At 46.4% G+C, this 18,557-nt stretch overlaps 2 protein-coding genes across 10 annotated transcripts in view; one reads left to right on the forward strand and one right to left on the reverse strand.

The window, feature by feature from the left end:
• Window positions 1–536: 536 nt before the first annotated feature.
• DYNC2I2 (dynein 2 intermediate chain 2) lies at window positions 537–15,195 on the forward strand. Of its 2 annotated transcripts, none has more exons than XM_060757208.2 (9): window positions 537–710; window positions 3,779–4,039; window positions 5,457–5,566; window positions 7,464–7,621; window positions 7,770–7,879; window positions 10,655–10,822; window positions 12,791–13,020; window positions 13,211–13,368; window positions 14,910–15,195. In XM_060757208.2, exons 1-9 carry the CDS (start codon window positions 633–635, stop codon window positions 15,146–15,148), a joined length of 1,512 nt encoding a protein of 503 aa, XP_060613191.2. In that variant the 5' UTR covers window positions 537–632; the 3' UTR covers window positions 15,149–15,195. The 2 variants fall into 2 exon arrangements, with proteins under 2 accessions (XP_060613191.2, XP_060613190.2); XM_060757207.2 differs by having other exon boundaries at window positions 539–710; window positions 12,788–13,020.
• Window positions 15,196–15,479: 284 nt separating this feature from the next.
• Window positions 15,480–18,557, reverse strand: part of SPTAN1 (spectrin alpha, non-erythrocytic 1) — a 122,132-nt gene continuing 119,054 nt past the window's right edge. For all 8 annotated transcript variants that reach the window (XM_067471949.1, XM_067471948.1, XM_067471947.1 and 5 more), the window contains 4 exons: window positions 18,228–18,281; window positions 17,897–18,043; window positions 17,423–17,570; window positions 15,480–15,841 (listed from right to left, as the gene is read on the reverse strand). In XM_067471949.1, coding sequence (XP_067328050.1) covers window positions 15,716–15,841; window positions 17,423–17,570; window positions 17,897–18,043; window positions 18,228–18,281 — 475 coding nt within the window. In that variant the 3' untranslated portion in view covers window positions 15,480–15,715. The remainder of the gene's footprint in view (window positions 15,842–17,422; window positions 17,571–17,896; window positions 18,044–18,227; window positions 18,282–18,557) is intronic.

Here is an 18,557-nt window from a genome sequence, read left to right on the forward strand (position 1 = left end):
AAATAATTCCCTGAAATAATCCCCGAAAATAATGCAAAAAAACAAAATAATAATAAAAATATTCCCCCAAATAGTAGCCGAAAATAATGTAAATAATAATAAATATTCCCTGAAATAATCACCGAAAGTAATGCAAAAAAAATAAATAATAAAAAATATTCCCCAAAATAATTCCTAAAAATAATGCCAAAAAATCAAAATAAAAATATCCCCCAAAATAATGCAAAAATAATGTAAATAATAATAATAATAAATATTCCTCGAAATAATCCCATTATTTTTGTAATTATTTTCAGAAATATAATGTCGAGCTGCGGTTTCCACTCTGTCCACCGGAGGGCGGCAGAGAGGCGCCTCCGCGGCTTAAGGGCGCGTTTCCCTATCCGGCCACTTGATGGCAGCAAAGGAGTGCAGATCGGAATCTCAGGGCGCGTGCAATATTCTTGTGTCCGCAAGAGGGCGGCAAAGGGACGGCGATTAGTAGCGAAACTTCCGCCCTCACGCAAGAGGGCCGCTTGGGCGTCAATGTTTTCTCCCCTCTTCTCGCGTGGCTTCGGCGTAGCCACGCCGGGGAGGCTCTGGTTTCCATAACAACCAGGGCCTAGTTGGAGGATGAAGCGCTCCTTGCTGCCATGTTCGGGGATTCGGCGTCCAGCGGGATTGACGTGGAGTCGGCTTGGAGGAGGAACCAAGGGGCGCGCTGCCACGAGGTGAGGCCTACAAGCAGGCCTGGGCCAACTGGGGCCCTCCAGGTGTTTTGGACTTCAACTCCCACCATTCCTAACAGCCGGTAGGCTGTTAGGAATGGTGGGAGTTGGAGTCCAAAACATAATAACAATAATAATAGCCTTTTTTTCATGCTCACCTTTCCTCATGGCTTGAGGTGGGTCGCAGAATGACTAAAACATCATTTAACAACCTACCTGCCATTAGGAGCTGTCTTCATAGACCTGTCAGCAGCCTATGATACTGTGAACCACCGCCTCCTCCTGAGAAAAATGTATAATATCTCAAAGGACGACCACCTCACCCGGCTCATAGGAAACCTGCTACAAAAGAGGAGCTTTTTTGTTGAGTTCCAGGGCCAGAGAAGCAGATGGCGGAAACAGAAGAACGGCTTGCCTCAGGGGAGTGTGCTTGCTCCATCCATGTTCAACATCTACACAAATGACCAGCCACTGCCAGAAGGGACAGAGAGTTTCATCTATGCTGATGATCGTGCCATCACCGCTCTAGCAGGGAGCTTTGAGATGGCAGAACAGAAGCTTTCCGAAGCTCTAGGTGCTTTTACTGCCTATTACAGGGAAAACCAGCTGATCCCCAACTCATCTAAAACACAGACATGTGCCTTTCATCTCAAGAACAGACAAGCATCCCGAGCTCTGAGGATTACCTGGGAAGGAATCCCACTGGAGCATTGCAACGCACCCAAATACCTGGGAGTCACTCTGGACCGTGCTCTTACCTACAAGAAGCACTGCCTGAACATCAAGCAAAAAGTGGGTGCTAGAAACAATATCATACGAAAGCTGACTGGCACAACCTGGGGATCACAACCAGACACAGTGAAGACATCTGCCCTTGCGCTGTGCTACTCTGCTGCTGAGTATGCATGCCCAGTGTGGAAGACATCCCACACTAAAACAGTGGATGTGGCTCTTAATGAGACATGCTGCATTATCACGGGGTGTCTGCGCCCTACACCGCTGGAGAAATTACACTGTCTAGCCGGTATTGCACCACCTGACATCCGCCGGGAAGTGGCAGCCAATAGTGAAAGGACCAAGGCAGAGACATCTCCAGCTCATCCCGTTTGGATATCAGCCAGCACGTCAACGACTTAAATCCAGACATAGTTTTCTAAGATCTACAGAGACACTCGCTGGAACACCTCAGCAAAAGAGAGTCCAAAAGTGGCAGGCTCAAACCCAGAACCTCAACCAATGGCTGATACCAAATGAGAGACTCCCCCCTGGGCACACAGAGGACTGGGCGACTTGGAGGGCGCTGAACAGACTGTGCTCTGGCACCATGAGATGCAGAGCCAACCTTCAGAAATGGGGACACAAAGTGGAATCCTCGACATGCGAGTATGGAGAAGAGCAAACCACTGACCACCTGCTGCAATGCAACCTGAGCCCTACCACATGCACAATGGAGGACCTTCTTGCAGCAATACCGGAAGCACTCCAAGTGCCAGATACTGGTCAAAGGACATTTGACCAACTACCAAACTCACAAATTTTGTATTTTGTCTGTTTGTTTGCTTTGTTCTGTTAGAAATGTAATATAATTGACTAGCTGCCCTGACACGAGAAATAAAATTAGGAATTGTGGGAGTTGAAGTCCAAAACACCTGGAGGGAGGGCCAAACTTGGTCCAGGCCTACTCTAAATCAAGCCCTCCCCTCCCATTTCCACGCTGGTGGAAATGAGAGCTGGTTTTGACCTATAAAACTCTATACTAAAGCTGATTTGTCCAAACGCATCCACCCCTATGTCCCACCTCACAATCTAAGATCATCCAGGGAGGCCCTGCTCTTGCTCCTGTCAACAGCGCAAATGCAGGGACAAGAGACAGGGCCTTCTCGGCTATGGCCCCCCGCCTATGGAACACTCTCCCAAATGAGGTAAGATCCGCTCCCTCCCTCCTGGCTTTTAGAAAAAAATTAAAAACATGGTTTTGGGACCAGCCCTTTGGGCAGTAGAAACAAATTTATTTATTTATTTTATTTCACTCATTTCTACCCCGCCCTTCTCAACCCCCGAGGGGGGACTCAGGGCGGCTTACAACAGGCACAATTCGATGTCTACACAATAATACAGATAGACATATCTAAACAACAATTAAAACAGTTATAACAGCTTAAACAATCAATTATATATCACAATCAATAAAACCAATTTTATACTCAACGTTCGCCAACTCAGAGTCAATAAATTCATTCCACATTGTCCATTCCTATCGGTCGTCGCTGTTCTTTATTTATCTGCCAGATTGCCCAAACGCCTGGTCCCAAATCCATGTTTTTAATTTCCTTCCAAATGAAAGGAGGGATGTCGCTGATCTAATTTCCTCAGGGAGTGAATTCTACAGGTGAGGGGCCACCACCGAGAAGGCCCTGCTCCTCATCCCCGCCAATCTCACTTGTGATAAAGGCGGGGCCGAGAGCAGGGCCTCCCCAGAAGATCTTAAATTCCGAGGTGGGACGTAGAGGAAGATGCGTTCGGACAGATACGCTGGGCCGGAACCACATAGGGTTTTGTAGGTCAAAACCAGCACTTTGAATTGTGCTCGGAACTGGATCGGCAGCCACAACAGGGGGGTGGTATGCTCCCTGTATGACGCTCTGGTGAGTAATCTGGCTACCTCCCGTTGGACTAGTTAAAGTTTCCGAACAGTCTTCAAAGGCAACCCCACGTAGGGTGCGTTGCAGTAATCTATTCGGGATGTAACAAGAGCGTGGACCACTGTGGCCAGATCTGACTTCCCAAATCTATGCAGCATTTGGGAAAGACAATGACTGGAACGGCGATTCAACGGATGAGACTGTTTTACTGTTTTAATTATTGTTTTACTGTTTATGGATGTATTTTAATTTGATTTATGTCTAACTGTAATTGTATAATTGTAATTGTTTGTGCTGGCATTGAATTTTGCCATTACCTATCTGGAAACTGCTTTGAGTCCCCTTCGGGGTGAGAAAAGTAGTATACAAATGTTGTAAATAAATAAATAATAAATTTGGATTGACAGTGATCTCTTTTTTTCTCGACAGAGAAGCACCCAGACCGGGGTGATCTCCACATCCGAAGCTGTCACCCAGTCCCACTGTTGCCAGGATGCAGGCGTCCAGACCGACGCAGGCGACGACCAGCCCCAGCTGCCAGGCCTTTCCTCCTCAGGGCCGGTGGATTATACCAGCCTGCGCTCCTTCCTGCAGAGGGTGGAAGAAGTGGTGATCAGGGAGTTGGACAAAAACTGGAAGAGCCATGCCTTTGATGGCTTTGAGGTGAACTGGACAGATCAGAACGAAACGGTAAGCTATGGGCTCTCGGGGAGCCTTTGTATTTATTTATTTTATTTCTTTACTGTATTTGTATACCGCCTTTCTCAGCCAATCGCCGACTCAAGGCAGTTTCCAACAAATCAGTACATATAAAAACGTAATACATATTAAACCAGTAAACAATATAAAACACCACAAAAGCAATAAAAACATTATTAGCATCTCATTATTATCAAGCATTATCCAGTTCCATTGTCAAATTGTCCGATTTCCTATATTAGTTACTCTGCATTTGTAAACGCTGGCTTGAACAGCCATGTTTTAACTTGCCTCCGAAACGTTAAGAGGGAGGGAGCAGATCTAATCTCCCTAGGGAGGGTATTCCATAGCCAACGGGCCACCTCTGAGAAGGCCCTGTCTCTCGTCCCCGCCAAACGTACTTGAGACGAAGGTGGGACCGAGAACAGGGCCTCCCCAGACGATCTTAGAGTCCTCGATGGTTCGTAAGGGGAGACACGTTCAGACAGGTAAGTTGGGCCAGAACCGTTGTTCTTCCAATCCTTCTCACCTCGTTGCCTGCTTTTATGACTCTCTATAAAATTATAAAAAATTATTATTATTTATAATTACTATTTATAATTTACTATTATTAAAGAATCATAAAGAATTAGTAATAATCATAATCATAATATACTTTACTTATATTCCACTCTATCTCCCTGAGGGGACTCAGAGCGGATTAAGAACACCTATATGGCAAGCATTCAATGCCGTTATACCAGGGGTCCTCAAACTAAGGCCCGGGGGCCAGATACGGCCCTTCAGGGTCATTTACCCGGTCCTCACTCAGGGTCAACCTAATTCTGAAATGACTTGAAAGCACACAACAACAATCCTATGTCATCAGCCAAAAGCAGGCCCACACTTCCCATTGAAATACTAATAAGTTTATATTTGTTAAAATTGTTCTTCATTTTAATTATTGTATTGTTTCTAAGTGTTCTTTGCACTACAAATTAGATATGCACAGTGTGCATAGGAATTCATTTTTTATTTAAATTATAATCCGGCCCTCCAACAGTTTGAGGGACTGTGACCTGGCCCTCTGTTTAAAATGTTTGAGGACCTCTGATTTATACAATTAACAAGGACAGACAATACATAAACAGAGGTAAAGACTTCCCATCTTTTCTATCTCCGGCATCTGTAGGCTGTGCTCGACTCCGGCCATGGGGGTGGTTGTTGCTCTATCTTCCATGCAGAGGAGCTTTGTTGTCAATTGACTGTGCGGATCAGGCTACATACAGTCCAGACTCTAATGTTGACGACTTTATTTTCCAGTGATCTTATGGGCATTTTTCCTTTCTTCCTTTAAACTGCAGCTATTGGTTCTCTCCATCATTCCCTCTCTCTGTACTCTAAACTTCACTGTTTTTCTGTCTTGCAGGTCATTTGCTTGCACAGCCTATCGTACCCTGAAGCTCAAGAACGCAAGCTACAGGTGACCAGTGTGTCCTGGAACTCCACCGGAGCGGTCATTGCTTGCTCTTATGGAAGGTGCGTTGCCCTAAAGGGCCAAAATATCCCCTCCTCTACTTCTGGAGAAGTTGGACCAAACTAAGTGTGAAGGAAAGGCGAAAGTCTGAAAAAGAGAGGAACAAAGGCCTAGCTCTTGCCGAGAAGTTAGATGTGTTGTCAAGTTTCCTGGAGGATCTGTAATCAGAGCATTTGGTGGGAGAAAGGTCTCAGTCTATGAGAAGACCTCATGTTGTGAGGTTGGCCTTAGTCTGTGAGAGAAGCCTCTGAGTGAGGTAGGCCTCTGTGAGAGAAGCCTCTGTGTGAGGTCGGCCTTAGTCTGTGAAAGAAGCCTCTGTGTGAGGTTGGCCTTAATCTGTGAGAGGTCTCTATGTGAGGTCGGCCTTAGTCTGTGAGAGAAACCTCTATTTGAGGTCGGTCTTAGTCTCTGAGAGAAGCCTCTGTGTGAGGTCAGACTAAGTCTGAGAGAAGCCTCTGTGTGAGGTCGGCCTTAGTCTGTGAGAGAAGCCTCTATTTGAGGTCGGTCTTAGTCTCTGAGAGAAGCCTCTGTGTGAGGTCAGACTAAGTCTGAGAGAAGCCTCTGTGTGAGGTCGGCCTTAGTCTGTGAGAGAAGCCTCTGTGTGAGGTCGGCCTTAAATCTGTGAGAGAAACCTCTGTGTGAGGTCGGCCGTAGTCTGTGAGAGAAGCCTCTGTGTGAGGTTGGCCTTAGTCTGCAAAAGTAATCTCTATGTGAGGTCAGCCTTAGTCTGTGAGAGAAACCTCTGTGTGAGGTTGGCCTTAATCTGTGAGAGAAACCTCTGTGTGAGGTCGGCCTTAGTCTGTGAGAGAAGCCTCTGTGTGAGGTCGGCCTTAGTCTGTGAGAGAAGCCTCTGTGTGAGGTCGGCCTTAATCTGTGAGAGAAAGCTCTGTGTGAGGTCGGCCTTAGTCTGTGAAAGAAGCCTCTGTATGAGGTCAGCCTTAGTCTGTGAGAGAAAGCTCTGTGTGAGGTCGGCCTTAGTCTGTGAGAGAAGCCTCTGTATGAGGTCGGCCTTAGTCTGTGAGAGAAGCCTCTATGTGAGGTCGGCCTTAATCTGTGAGAGAAGCCTCTGTGTGAGGTCGGCCTTAATCTGTGAGAGAAAGCTCTGTGTGAGGTTGGCCTTAGACTGTGAGAGAAAGCTCTGTGTGAGGTCGGCCTTAGACTGTGAGAGAAGCCTCTGTGTGAGGTCGACCTTAGTCTGTGAGAGAAGCCTCTGTGTGAGGTCGGCCTTAGTCTGTGAGAGAAGCCTCTGTGTGAGGTCAGCCTTAATCTGTGAGAGAAACCTCTCTATGAAGTAGGCCTTAGTCTGTGAGAGAAGCCTCTGTGTGAGGTCTGCCTTAGTCTGTGAGAGAAGGCTCTGTGTTAAGTAGGCCTTGGTCTGTGAGAGAAGCCTCTGTATGAGGTCGGCCTTAGTCTGTGAGAAGGCCTCAGAGTATGAGAAGGCCTGGTGCGAGAAGCTTTGGTGAGAGGAAGCTCCAGTTTGAAGGCCTCATGTGTAAAGCTACTGTGTGGAGCTCCTGTGAAACTTTGGTGTGAGAGGAGGCTCTGAGAGTGAAGCCGTTCATCTGCATGAGAAAGAAACCCAACATGGGAGCAAAGAAGAAAGTATAAGGAACTTTGTGTTATGGAAACCTTGTTCTTGTAAATAGTGCAACCATATTAGTTTACTACAGAGAAAAGTCTCCTATGGAAGAGATAACATTGGTCTGTGTGTTTTTGTTCTTTCTATCCTTTTGAGCTACTGCTGGTGGGTCACACTGCTGCTAATAAGTTACTCTGCTATACATAGTATAAGCTTCTAGGAATTGTGGGAGTTGAAGTCCAAAATACCTGGAGGGAAAGCCAAAGTTGGCCCATGTCTGTTCTAGGCAAAACCTACCTGATGTACTTTTCCCATTCCAGACTGGATGATGGAGACTGGAGTGCGGAAAAGTCCTACGTCTGCACTTGGAATCTTGACCGAAGAGCTCTGAACCCCAGGCGTCCAGATCTCGTGGTGGAGACCCCCAGCGCAGTGATGTGCTTGGCGTTCCACCCACGGCAGCCTTCCCTTATAGCAGGCAAGTGGTTCTGCTGTTCCCTGTTGGATCTCCATTTTAACCCCATTCATGAGCATATCTGCTTTGACTAGGCCGAAAAGAATGGCTGGGGCAGGCCAGGAGTCGTCCAGCAACTCTCCCACAGCTTCCTCTGTTTTGTCCTTTCCAGGAGGCCTGTTCAATGGGGAAGTGCTGGTGTGGGACACCGGCAGAGTGGAGGACCCTTTGCTTTGGAGGACGGGCATGACGGACGACACGCACACAGATCCAGTTTATCAGGTATACACACACACACACACACACAACATTGCCATGGTGTCAGAGGGGCCACTGTCTGCCGGCTTTCTCCCTTCTCCAGATCTGGGAGGACCTACTACATAGCAATGGTGGTCAGGCACTCTTTGTGGCTCTCTCATACCTTCCTTCTTTCCCTTCCCTTCTATTTAGTTATTACTAGGTTGGGGACCTGGTGCTGCCCGGGTTATTAGAGAAAGTGGGTAATGGCGGTTCTGTATGCCAAGTTTGGTCTTTATTGGTCATTGGATGATGGTCGCATTGTTTTCAGGAAATGAGTGAAGGTACTGCAAGTCCCATCATCCATGCTCCACCCTCCTCCAAACTGCAGCAGGATGTAGAGTGGGCCATGGGGGCTCTGTGTGCCAAGTTTGGTCTTGATCAGTCATTGAATGAGGGTCGCAGTGGTTTCAGTAAGTGAGTGAAGGTACTGCAAATCCCATCAGCCATGGTCCATCCTCCTCCAAACTGGTTCAGGATGTAGAGTGGGCCATGAGTACTCTGTGTGCCAAGTTTGCGCCTGGTCTGTGATTTGTAGGGGCTACAATGTTCGGTGGGAAGTGAATCGGGTGAAGGTACTGCAAATCCCATCCTTTGTGGCCCATACTGCCCGAAATGGCACCAGGTTGTAAAGTGGGCCATTGGGCCTCTGTGTGCCAAGTTTGGTCCTGATCCGTCATTGGTGTGGGCCACAGTGCTCTAAGGAAGTGAGTTAAAGTACTGCAAGTCCCATCATCCATAGCCCATCCTCCCTCAAGCTGCCCCAGGATGTAGAGTGGGTCTTGGGGGGGTGGGTCTGTGTGTCAAGTTTGGTCTTGTTCTGTCATTGTTGGGGGCCACAAAGTGTTTTGGACTTAAACTCCCACCCTTTCTGACAGCCTCTGGCTCTTTCCTTTTCCTTCTCAGCCACTGAGAGTGTTAGAATGTTGAGGCTGGCCAATCAGAAACCATATGCAAATAATACCACAGTGGCAACCAATCACCATTTCTGACAGCCTCAAGCTGTTGCCTTTTCCCTCTCTGCTACCTTAGAGTGTTGGCCAATCAGAGACCATATGCATATTATACCACAGTGGCAGTCAATCAGAACGCTGCCACATACATACACCATCCGCCCGCCTTCCTCCCTCCTGCCGCATACAAACATTCTCTTTTATTATATAGATAGATTTATTTATTTGCAGGCTTTGTATTCCGCCCTTCTCACCCCGCAGAGGACTCAGGGTGGATCACAATGCGCATATACATGGCAAACATTCACTGCCATAGACACACAACATAAATAGACAGGCACACAGATGCTATTTAACTCCCAGCTTCATGAGGGTATACTTTGAATTCCGGCCACCAGGGGAGCTGTTGCTTCACTGTCCTCTTGTGACAGCGATGGAGTACTTCCCCATTGTTTTGCATGCTGCTGGAGAGTTTTATGATGTCGTAAATTAGATAAATTAGTGTATTATCAAAGACTTTCATGGCCAGAATCACTGGGTTGTTGTAGGATTTTTTTGGGCTATATGGCCATGTTCTAGAGGCATTCTTTCCTGACATTTCGTCTACATCTATGCAAGCATGCTCAGAGGAAGTGAGGTCTGTTGGAACTAGGAAAATGGGTTTATATATCTGTGGAATGACCAAGGTGGGACAAAGGACTCTTGTCTGCTGGAGCTAGGTGTGAATGTTTCAACTGACCACCTTGATTAGCATTTGATGGCCTGGCAGTGATTGGAGCAATCATTTGTGGGAGTGATTAGATGTCCCAGATTGTTTCCTCTCTGTTGTTTTGCTGATGTAATTTTAGAGTTTTTTAAATACTGGTAGCCAGATTTTGTTCATTTTCATGGTTTCCTCCTTTGTTGAAATCGTCCACATGCTTGTGGATTTCAATGGCTTCTCTGTGTAGTCTGACATGGTGGTTGTGAGAGTGGTCCAGCACTTCTGTGTTCTCAAATAATATGCTGTGTCCAGGTTGATTCATCAGGTGCTCTGCTATGGCTGACTTCTCTGGTTGAAGGAGTCTTCCTTGATTCTTGTTTGGGAGCTGCATTTGGACCAAATGTAGATAAATTAGCCTCCCTGTATAAGCGGTAAATTTCCTACTTGACAGATGCAACTGTCTTTCGGGCTGCAAAGGTTGACAGCAAGCTAGACAAATGGTCAGGAGCTCACTCTGACCCGGGCTGGCTTCGAACTCATGACCTTTCAGTCAGCAGTGATTTTTAATGCAGCTGACTCCCAATCAACTGCATAAGGTTAAGCTTTTTCTCTTCTTTCCTCTCTTTTCCTCATTCCCATGTCACCTAGCAGCAGCCAAATGGCTTCACTCCCTTTCTTTCCTAGTGACATCACACAGGGCCACTTCACCTAGCAACAGCCAGTCCTTATAGCCATTGCTAATCCTTTTTTATTTGCTCTGGGCCCAAAAGGGGTGTATATTTTTTAGTTCAAATCCCAAAATTCTTTTAAGTTGGCTAATGAAGGGGGTCTGTGCCAATTTTTGTCCAAATCTGAATGTAGGAGCTGTTAAGTGACAGGATCTCAAACCCTGTAGATCAGGCATGGGCAAATTTTGTCCCTCCCTCCCTCCAGTTGTTTTGGACTTCCACCATCCATAACAGCCTACCGACTGGTAGGAATTGTGGGAATTGCAGTCCAAAACACCTTGAGGAGGGCCAAAGTTTGCCCATGTCTGCTGTCACTATACTATCCTGCTTGCTCCCAAGATGTGACAATTGTGTTCAATTCCCGTTTCTGCACCAGGTTGCCTGGCTGCAAGACTCGAAGCACAGCCACACCTTCCGGGTCCTGAGCGTCTCCACCGACGGGAAGATCCTGGTCTGGCAAGAGGACCGAGAGGGTTTCCTTAAGCCCACCGACGGCTTTGCCTTTGTTCTGCAGCAGATACCCAGGAGCACAAAACTGAAGAAGGTAGGCTTGAATATGAAACACTTCAGAGAAGAGCTTGATCAGTCTTGCTTTCGACAAGCCAGAGGTGTGGAGCCTCCAGCTTCGGGGCCAAATCAATGGGCATCAACCCCTCACTCTTAACATGTGGTTTTGGTGTATTGGCAGCTTCACCTCCACTCTGAAGTTGAGCCAGTTTCTTAAGGCTCAGTTATTAGCAGTAAGAATTTCAAGCTGGTGTTTGTGACCCTTTTACCTCATCTCATCCACAGTTAGAATCAGTTAGAATTGCCAGTAATGGTTAGGGTAAAGGTTAAGATAAGGTAATGGTTAATCTATTAGTTAGGGTAAGGGTAAGAGTTAGGGTAAGGGTAAAGGTTAGGGTAAGGGTAAGTTAGGGTAAAGGTAAGAAGGTAAGGGTAAGAATAAGGTTCTCGGTGGTGGCCCTTCTCGGTGGTGGCCCCTTGCCTCTGGAACACCCTTCCAAAGGAAATAAGGCAGGCCCCATCCCTCCCCTCCTTTCATAAGAGCGTGAAGACCTGGTGCTTTCAACAAGCCTTTGAGAATGACCAGTACTAGCCCAGCCCCAAACATTGTTGAATATGGCCTTATGTTTCCTACCGGTCATCCCTCTAATAGGCCCTGGAAATGAGTAGCCACAGACCCGTACCTGCTATTCCTGTTAGCCTGTTATAGCACTGTTCTTAATTCCCGGTCCCCTCATATTTTGAGTTTGCACTAGCCTCGGCCAGGCCTTTTTAATTGTTCCGAACAGGCAGGATTATTTTTAATATATATGTTTTATTGTGATAATGTTATGCTTATGTTGTTGTGTTAATTTTATGTTATGCTGTTTACTCCGTATGTTTTGGTGATGTTACTTGGAAACCACCCTGAGTCCCCCTCGGGGAGATACAGCGGTATATAAATAAAGTTTTATTTATTACTAGCCGTCCCATGCCATGCGTTGCCGTGGCCCAGTCTGGCGATCTGGAAAATAAAGTAATGAGAAAGTGTTGGTTTCTAATATGTATGTAATGTCTTTCTGCTCGTGGGTAAACTGTCTTTCTTGTTTCTTTGTCAGTGTTGGTGTGGAGATTGTCTGGTTTGCCTACGCAAGAACATGCAACATATCACTGTCCTTTAAGGGTCCCTTTCAAATCTATGATATTATATCTATCATATACATGTGTGTGTGTGAATAATTTATATCTATCTATATCTATGGCTGGATGGCTCTTTGACAAGAGGCTTTGATTATGTTTTCTTGCCCTGATGAGGGGAGATGGACTGGATGGCCTTAAGGCAGCATTTCACAACCTGGGGGTTAGCATCTCTGGGAGGGGGTTGTGAGGGGGTATCAGAAGGGTTGGCAAAGACCATGTTGGTTGTGGGGGTTCTGTGTGAGAGGTTTGGCCAAATTCTGTCATTGGTGGGGTTCAGAATGTTCTTTGATTGTTGGTGAACTATAAATCCCAGTAACTACAACTCCCAAATGTCAAGGTCTATTTTCCCCAAACTCCATCAGTGTTCACATTTGGGCATATGGAGTATTCGTGCCAAGTTTGGCCCAGAACCATCATTGTTTTGAGTTCACAGTGCTCACTGGATGTAGGTGAACTACAACTCCCAAACTGAAGGTCAATGCCCACCAAACACTTCCAGAATTTTCTATTGGTTGTGGGAGTCCTATGTGCTAATTCCATTCCATTGTTAGTGGGCTTCAGAATGCTCTTTGATTGTAGGTGAACTGTAAATCCCAGCAACTATAAATACCAAATGACAAAATCCATGTTTTTGAGTAATGGGTCACTTGTGTCCAAGTAGGTACCTTGTGTCCTAATTTGGTGGCAATTCGTCCAGTGGATTTTGAGTTATGTTAATCCCGCAAACGAACATGACATTGGAAGGTGACCAGATCAAGGAGGCCTTCCTTCTGGGTTTCATGGGCGAGGTTCTGCATGTTCTCATGTTCTTCCTCTCCCGCAGCAGACACGGGGAGACGCGGCCGTGGGCATCACCTCCCTCTCCTTCTCCCACTTTGAGCCCAGTGTCTTTGTCGTCGGCACTGAGGGGGGTTCCCTGCTGAAGTGCTCCACTGCCACCGAGGCCGTGGCCCTGCTGCAGAAAGGCAGCTCTGTCCCGCTCAGGGCCCCGGCACAGTTTGCCTTCTCCTCTCACGGAGGGCCCGTCTACTGCGTGAGCTGCTCACCTTTCCACAGGTAAGGAACGAGTGAAGGTGGCCCGATTGTAAGGCCGGGAGGGTTGGTGAGAGGGAAGTCGGGTCTGTCACCTCTGCCATTCTCTTGGCCCATCTTCCCTCTTGCCGACCCTCTCAAGAGAAACATTTTGCTCCAAATTGTTCCCGCAGTTCTACCGGGTAACTCTGAACCTTTTGCCCCTCCTGCCCAGGAATCTCTTTCTAAGCGCTGGGACGGCTGGCCACGTCCACCTGCACTCCATGCTGCAAGCTCAGCCCCTCGTCTCCCTCCAGTTGTCCAAGAAATACATTTTCAGCGTCAAGTGGTCTCCGGTACGGCCCTTGGTTTTTGCAGCTGCGTCCGGGGAAGGCAAGTACATCCTTGAAATGGTTTGGTTGCCTTAACTTTTAGTTTGTCTCTCATCATTTACCTCCGTTTGCCCAGTTTGCTTAGCTGTGCTCTCCATCTCCCTCCAGTTGCGGCATCCTAGTACTTCAGCAAGGAATCCTGTCTTACTTCTATTCCTTTCTTTTTCTATTTTTCATTTATTATATTTTAATCTTCTCCTGTGTGGTCTCTGTGAAATTGCACATATGGGAGAGGATAAGCAGGGTATAAATAATAATATCCTAGATTACTATAATAATAATAATAATAATAATAATAATAATAATAATAATAATGGAGCATAATACTCCCGACCTCACAATCGTGTTAAAAAACAAAGTATGGATTGTCGATGTTGCAATGCCAGGTGACAGCAGGATTGAAGAGAAACAACTGGAAAAGCTGACACGATATGAGGATTTAAAGATCGAACTCTGGCACAAGCCAGTCAAGGTGGTCCCAGTGGTGATCGGCACGGTGGGTGCAGTGCCTAAAGACCTTGGCCTGCACTTAAACACAATTGGCGCCGACAAGATTACCATCTGCCAGCTGCAGAAGGCCACCTTACTTGGATCTGCAAGTGTTATTGCCGATACATCACACAGTCCTAGACACTTGGGAAGTGTCCGACGTGTGATCCAGTACAACAGCCAGCAGGGTGTCTGCTGTGGCCTCATCTTGTTGTGTTTCAAATAAATAATAATAATAATAATTCTTGTTGTTGAATGGCACTTGTGGGCTGGCTATATTAATATGCATGGGATGTTGTGGTCCCTTCCAACTTTAAAAGTAAAAATTAGAAGAAAAAAAATAAAACTTAAAAAGGAAAGAAGGAAAGAACATTAGATAGATAGATAGATAGATAGATAGATAGATAGATAGATAGATAGATAGATAGATAGATAGAGGAAACGTGTTCCATGGCTGTGCATAGGTGTGTATGGCCCCGGTAAGTTCAAATCATACAATTGGAAGAGACCATGAGAAATGACTTGGCACAATAACTACGAAAGGTTTTGTGTGTGTGTGTGTGTGAGGAGCGACTTGAGAAACTGCAAGTCGCTACTGGTGCGAGATAATTGGTTGTCTGCAAGGACATTGCCCAGGGGATGCCCGGATGTATTGATGTTTTACCATCCTTGTGGGAGGCTTCTCTCATGTCCCCGTATGGGGAGCAGGAGCTGATGGAGGGAGCTCATTTGCACTCTCCCCGGATTTGAACCTCCAACCTGTCGGTCTTCAGTCCTGCTGGCACAAGGGTTTAACCCACTGCACCACTGGGGGCTCCACAAGGAAAGGTGGACTCCTAAAACAGATGCCTCCGTATTCTAGTGCTACTAAAGTTTATGCGGTTGACTGTGCTATCGAAGGCTTTCATGCCAGAATCACTGGGATGTTGTGTGGTTTCTGGGCTGTATGGCCATGTTCTAGCAGCAGTTTGTCCTGACATTTCGCCTCCAGATGCAATGCTGTTGGTGGAACGAGACCAAGTCAACCAACCAGTGGGGGCTTGTGTTTTTCAGGGGAATTGCAGCTGTTTGACTTTGGGAAGAGCTCCCAGAGACCCTCGCTTTCCATCCAGCAGACCTCTGACCAGGCTCCGGTCTACTGCTTGGAGTTCAACCATCGCCAGGCCCAGCTGCTGGCCGCTGGAGATGGCGACGGAGCGGTTAAGATATGGCAGCTGAGCTCGGACTTCACCGAAGAGGGTCCCCGCGAAATGAACCACCTCGACCAGTTGGCAAACGAGGTGACAGATTGATACGAACACTCAATAAAAGGCTTGGCATTGTTTCTGTATCCACAAGATCCGTGTCTAGTTCATATCTAGCTCCATTTCTGGGATCATTTGGCAAGGGGTTGAATTGTGAATTGGCTTGTAATCTGTCTCAGCCGGTAGGCTGTTAGGAATTGTGGGAGGTCTGAAGTTGGCCCATGCCTGTCCAAGACTATTGCAGTTATAACCAAGTGAGGTGGCCTCCAAAACACCTGGAGGGAAGACCAAAGTTTTCCCATGCCCACCTTATGAGATGGACTCGGCCTGCAATTCTCCATAACGTTCCTTTGGACACAAGAAGCACCTGGAAAACTAGTTTTGTTTGGACCAGTTAACATTTATTGGTGCACACACTGCATCATTAATTTTTTTTGCTCCAGGTACTAAGGATCAAAGCTTCAAAGCAGATCGAAAGGCTACATCTGAAAAGCAACACGGGTTATTATTGGCTTGGTTAGCTCCATGACAGACGCATGCAGAAAGGCGGGAGGGAGGGAGGGAGAGGGAACGCATTCTGGGGGGGTTTCCAGCGGTGCTTTCTAGAACGAGGGATCAATTCACGAAGAGCGAGCGCGTGAACTCGATGTAGTCGTAGGCCGAGGGGAGCTCCCTGCCTTTGCTGTCCATGTAGGGCTTCATGTGCGAGATGCAGTAGTCCGCCTGTTCCCGGGAGAGGTTCTGAAATACGAGAAGAGAAGGAGAGAGAAAGGCAGTGAGAGGGTGAAATACCGATGTATAGAGCAGGCATGGGTAAACTTCGGCCTTCAACTCCCACAATTCCTAACAGCCTCAGGTCCTTTCCTGAGAAACACTGGGATGTCTGTGGTGGAGGAAACACATGCAATTACTGTCTGAAAGCCTTCACTTGGGTGGTGGACAGTACGGGATTTGTGGAGGATATTAGCAGGGCTCTTGTACATGTTTATGGCGCTCATTTTAACCTGCAATATCATTGACGAGAGGGCCATTGGTGGCTCCTCAGCACTGGGAGTTATAGCTATTTGTGGAAGTGGGAGCCAGCCCCCCCAGCCATATACATATTTTCACTTTTATTTATTTACTAGCCATCCCCTGCCACACGTTGCTGTGGCCCAGTCTGTATATGTGCTTTGTGTGTGTATATATTTCTGTATATGTGTATATATGTGGTTCTGCACATGCATTGTAAGTTTCTTTTTTGCTTTTTAAGTCCCTTCCACTGTGTTTTTCTGTGTTGTTATGAGTGATGGTCACTCGTTGGCCTGATAGGTGTCTTGGGTCCAAATTTGGTGTCAATTCGCCCAGTGCTTTTTGAGTTATGTTAATCCCACAAATGAATATTACATTTTTATTTATATAGACTAGCCCTGTCCCCTGCCACGCATTGCTGTGGCCCACATTGGGGTTCTGTGTGGGAGGTTTTGCCCAATTCTATTATTGGTGAGGTTCAGAATGCTCTTCAACTGTAGGTGAACTATAAATCCCAGCAACTATAACTCCCAGATGTCAAGATTATATTTCCCCCAAACTCCACCAGTGTTCACATTTAGGCATACTGAGTATTCTTGTAGAGTTTGGTCCAGATCCATCATTGTTTGAGTCCACAGTCATCTTTGGATATAGGTGAACTACAACTTCAAAACCAAAGGACACTGCCCACCAAACCCTTCCAGTATTTTCTGTTGGTCATGGGAGAACTGTGTGCCAAGTTTGGTTCAATTCCATCGTTGGTGGGGTTCAGAATGCTCTTTGATTGTAGGCGAACTATAAATCCCAGCAACTACAACTCCCAAATGACAAAAGCAATTTTTTTTGAGTGAAGGACATACATTGGATTGTTAGGTGTCTTGTGTATAAATTTGGTGTCTTTGTCCAGTGGTTTTTGAGTTCTGTGAATACCACAAACGAACATTATATTTTTATTTATATAGATTTAGACTATACTATGTGTATATGTTCTTATCATATAATCAGGACAGTGAAAGACAGTCCAGATTGGGAACAGCATGAGATAAAATAATAAAATAATAAAATAGTCCATAATAAGTAATATTAATAATAAATATATAAATAATAGCTGCTGCGAGAGTGGCGGATAAAGAGAACTGAGGTAATAGCCTCTCCCACTGGCTATATACTATATGGGGAGTCTGGGCGGGGCTACCGCCATTTTGTATCAAAGAGCTTTCTAGAAGATTCCAAAAGTGACTGCGCTGGCACAAGAAATACCATATGTGAAATTTCAGAGACACCACGGAGAAGAAGGAACGTTCTTCTTACCTGGTAGAGCTCCTCCTTGGTCACGTAGGGCTTCCCCTCAGAACTGAGGGCACGGAAGGCGCTCTCGATCTCCTCGCTGGATTTCACGTTCTCCGTCTCCCGGCTGATCATGAAAGCCATGTATTCTTGCAGGGAGACGTGGCCGTCCCTGTTAAAGAAGGAAACGCACAGCTCTGGGTCTCCAGCACCTAATATACCTGAATGCAACATAACTCGAGAACACTGCGTTGGAAATGCATGGCCCGTTTGGATGAGATGATTTGGGCCTTATCTGTATCTCGAATCTTAAGAAAGCCAGTGCCATTTTGGGAATTGGCGGGTCAAATATACCCAGAAACAGGGCTAACATTCTACACATCAAAAGATGCATTGTTTACTTACTAGAAACAGTTCCACCATGGCCATCTTGCCAATAATTTACTAAGATGACCATTTCAGAAACAGCAAATATCAATGGTGATATTGGCTTGGTACCTGTTGGGGTCCACGGTGTCCAAGATGGCCTCAAACTCAGGGTCCGGCTCCCCTTCCTCCACCATCGGCAAGTCGTAGCCCAAGGAGCGCAGGCAGGACTTGAACTCCTGGTGGTTCAGGCGGCCGGATTTGTCCTTGTCGAAGTGCCTGCGGTTGAAAGGACCATCAATAAACCCTTTAGCAAAAATAATCCCAGAAAGTACCCTTGAATGTATTGCATGAAATTTACAACACAACTTGGAAATATCACTACATCTGATAGCAAGAGATGGAAATTGCCGTGATCCTCTGGTTCCCTCTCTCTTCTGTCCCTTCTGAATTCACCACTTACTTGAACATCATGCTGAATTCCTTGAGGGCTTCTTCGGTGACTCCAGTTGTGTTTCTAGAGGGAAGCAAAAGCATTTAGTGAGACTTGTTTGGCTACACCGGTGGCCAAAAGTTCATTTTCACCCCCATTTCTGGAAAAAGTTGGCAAAAGACTGAATTAAATTGAAACTAACTAGGCCATAATCTATCTCAATAATGATCAGAAGCTGTTCTGCATCTTGTAAGGTCCTCATTTGCAACCTCCGGCCCTCCAGGTGTTTTGGACACCAACTCCCACAATTCCTAACAGTAATTGTGAGAGTTGAAGTCCAAAACATCTGGAGGGCTGAAG

This window comes from Anolis sagrei, chromosome 11 (assembly GCF_037176765.1).
Source record: "Anolis sagrei isolate rAnoSag1 chromosome 11, rAnoSag1.mat, whole genome shotgun sequence".
In the NCBI taxonomy this organism is placed as follows: domain Eukaryota; kingdom Metazoa; phylum Chordata; class Lepidosauria; order Squamata; family Dactyloidae; genus Anolis; species Anolis sagrei.

Bases quoted from the DNA above. Each gene is read 5' to 3' on its own strand.
- DYNC2I2 (XM_060757207.2), top strand. From the start codon at position 633: ATGTTCGGGGATTCGGCGTCCAGCGGGATTGACGTGGAGTCGGCTTGG. The intron at 7,622-7,769 runs GCAAGTGGTTCT...TGTCCTTTCCAG, and splicing joins GCAGCCTTCCCTTATAGCAG to GAGGCCTGTTCAATGGGGAA. The intron at 7,880-10,654 runs GTATACACACAC...TTTCTGCACCAG, and splicing joins ACACAGATCCAGTTTATCAG to GTTGCCTGGCTGCAAGACTC.